This window comes from Apteryx rowi, unplaced genomic scaffold (genome assembly GCF_003343035.1).
Source record: "Apteryx rowi isolate R43461 unplaced genomic scaffold, aptRow1 scaffold_133, whole genome shotgun sequence".
Classification (NCBI taxonomy): Eukaryota; Metazoa; Chordata; class Aves; order Apterygiformes; family Apterygidae; genus Apteryx; species Apteryx rowi.
Window position 1 is genome coordinate 24,258 of NW_020447564.1, and position 2,032 is coordinate 26,289.

A 2,032-nucleotide genomic window follows, 5' to 3' on the forward strand; every position below is an offset into this window, starting at 1 on the left:
TTACTAGCCCCATCTCAAAGTGTCAGCAAAGTGACCTCACATCCACTTCTAAAAAGCCACACAGACATGCCTTTAGGTAACTCTCCTCTAAGGGTGTCTTTCTTGTGGGTACTGTGCTGAAGCAGGTACTTCATTCCCTGGATGGGCAGTCTCAGTGTCTTGCTTAGGGACTCCTCTCTGAAAGCCAAATACATCACAGCATGCAGCATTCTTGGCCTACACAAATCCTTGGGAATCGGGACCTGTGCAAATACAGTAGATTAAGACGAGGCCATAAATCTGTGTTAATGAGGCTGCAGAATACTTGCTGTCTTTTCCACTAGCAACTGTGCTTTGGATCAATGGCAACATCACAATTGCAGAAAAATGAAATTACTTCAGCAAAGAAGAATTACTTCAGCTCATGTGTAGAAGAAGAGGTATAGCTCCACCTTGGAAAGGTCAAGGTCCAGAGGGCCAAGCACTATAATGTACCTCCCAAAAGGTGTAGAGTTTGAGACTCCAGGGGAACCTTGAGCAACTGCAAATATGAGGGACTGACGGGAGGAAGACTGTGAGAAGAAGCAAGATGGTTTAGTCTTTAGTCATTATCTTTCTGGCTCTGTGCCCTGGGTGGTAATGCAATCCCACAGCTGCAGCAGGCTGTAGCTCTGCAGCATGGTGGAAAACTTCTTCTTCTGATAGCCTTTGACAGAGAGATATGAAGATTTTCCCCAGGCTCCCAGAAATAAGATGATTTTTATGCATTAGTGGGAAAAAATTGATTAGTGTCTGAAGCCCCAAAAGAGTCAAGGGTCACCCGCAGGTGTCTCTTTTTCTGCTAATCTATAGTAATTAAGCCATATAACATAAGCATTCGTGCAGTACACAGGAAGATAATAGACTGAGGCTAGATGAAGACTGGCATTTGCACATGGCAGCTTTTTTAGTCAGTAGCTAGTGATTAGCAAGACTTAGGGCAAATCTTCATTTTATCTTCTGAAGGGCATTGCACAGGATTCCCATCTCACCTGCAAAGGAAATAACCAGAGTAGTTAATCCTACAGCTAGCCCATTACTAATGCTCCTGTATAGATTTACTGTTTATATCCATTCCCTGAAAGAATAAGGTGAGCAAAGTGATGGACTGGACACATTAACGGGGGTCTTACTGGAATAAGGCCTGCAGAGTTAGCCCTTCACCTTCATCAGCCATAAAAAGATGGCTCACAGGATCAGGAATGCCAGCTCTTGGCAGGCCAGCCAGTTTTAGGTGGAAAATGTGGTAGGAGAAAGGCTAGAATGACAGAAGAAAATGTGGCTAAAACCAATCATTTCCCTTCCTTACTAAGAACAGGTAGAGTCACAGAGTCCATCCCCAGGCCCTTCAGCCTTTTCTAGCACTTCCAGTAAAAATGGATATTTCAGAAGGGACAAACTACAGTCAAGTGGAAATGCTATTTTGAAGCTTGGTTAGAATTAGAAAGCAATTTTTGTACCATAAATGCAGGATGCCTCCAGCAGGTGAATGCAGTCAGGGAAGTGCACATGGGATGTGGCTATGGAGGACCCTCTTTTACCCCTCCTGGGAAACCTGCGTGCTCAATCACCTCTCTGAAATGCCTGTACACCAATGCACACAGCATGGGGAACAAACAGGAAGAAGTAGAGATCTGTGTGCGGTCGCAGGGCCATGATCTCATTGCCATTACAGAGACATGGTGGGATAGCTCGCATGACTGGAGCGCTGTCATGGATGGCTACGTGCTTTTTAGGAAAGACAGACCAGGAAAGCGAGGTGGAGGAGTTGCTCTTTAGGTGAGAGAGCAACTGGAATGTATCGAGCTCTGCCTAGGGGTGGCTGAAGAGCGAGTCGAGAGCTTATGGGGAAGGATTAAAGGGCAGGCTAGCATGGGGGACACTGTTGTGGGTGTTTACTGCAGGCCACCTGATCAGGAAGAGGAAGTCGATGAGGCCTTCTACAGACAGCTGGAAGTAGCCTCACGATCCCAGGCCCTGGTTCTCATGGGGGACTTCAACCACCCCGATATCT

General features: G+C 46.2%; 1 protein-coding gene across 1 annotated transcript in view; it reads right to left on the reverse strand.

Moving 5' to 3' along the window:
- Positions 1-813: 813 nt before the first annotated feature.
- LOC112961526 (phenylalanine-4-hydroxylase-like) overlaps positions 814-2,032 on the reverse strand; it is a 43,047-nt gene continuing 41,828 nt past the window's right edge. The window contains exon 13 of the mRNA XM_026056822.1: positions 814-1,010. Coding sequence (XP_025912607.1) covers positions 967-1,010 — 44 coding nt within the window. The 3' untranslated portion in view covers positions 814-966. The remainder of the gene's footprint in view (positions 1,011-2,032) is intronic.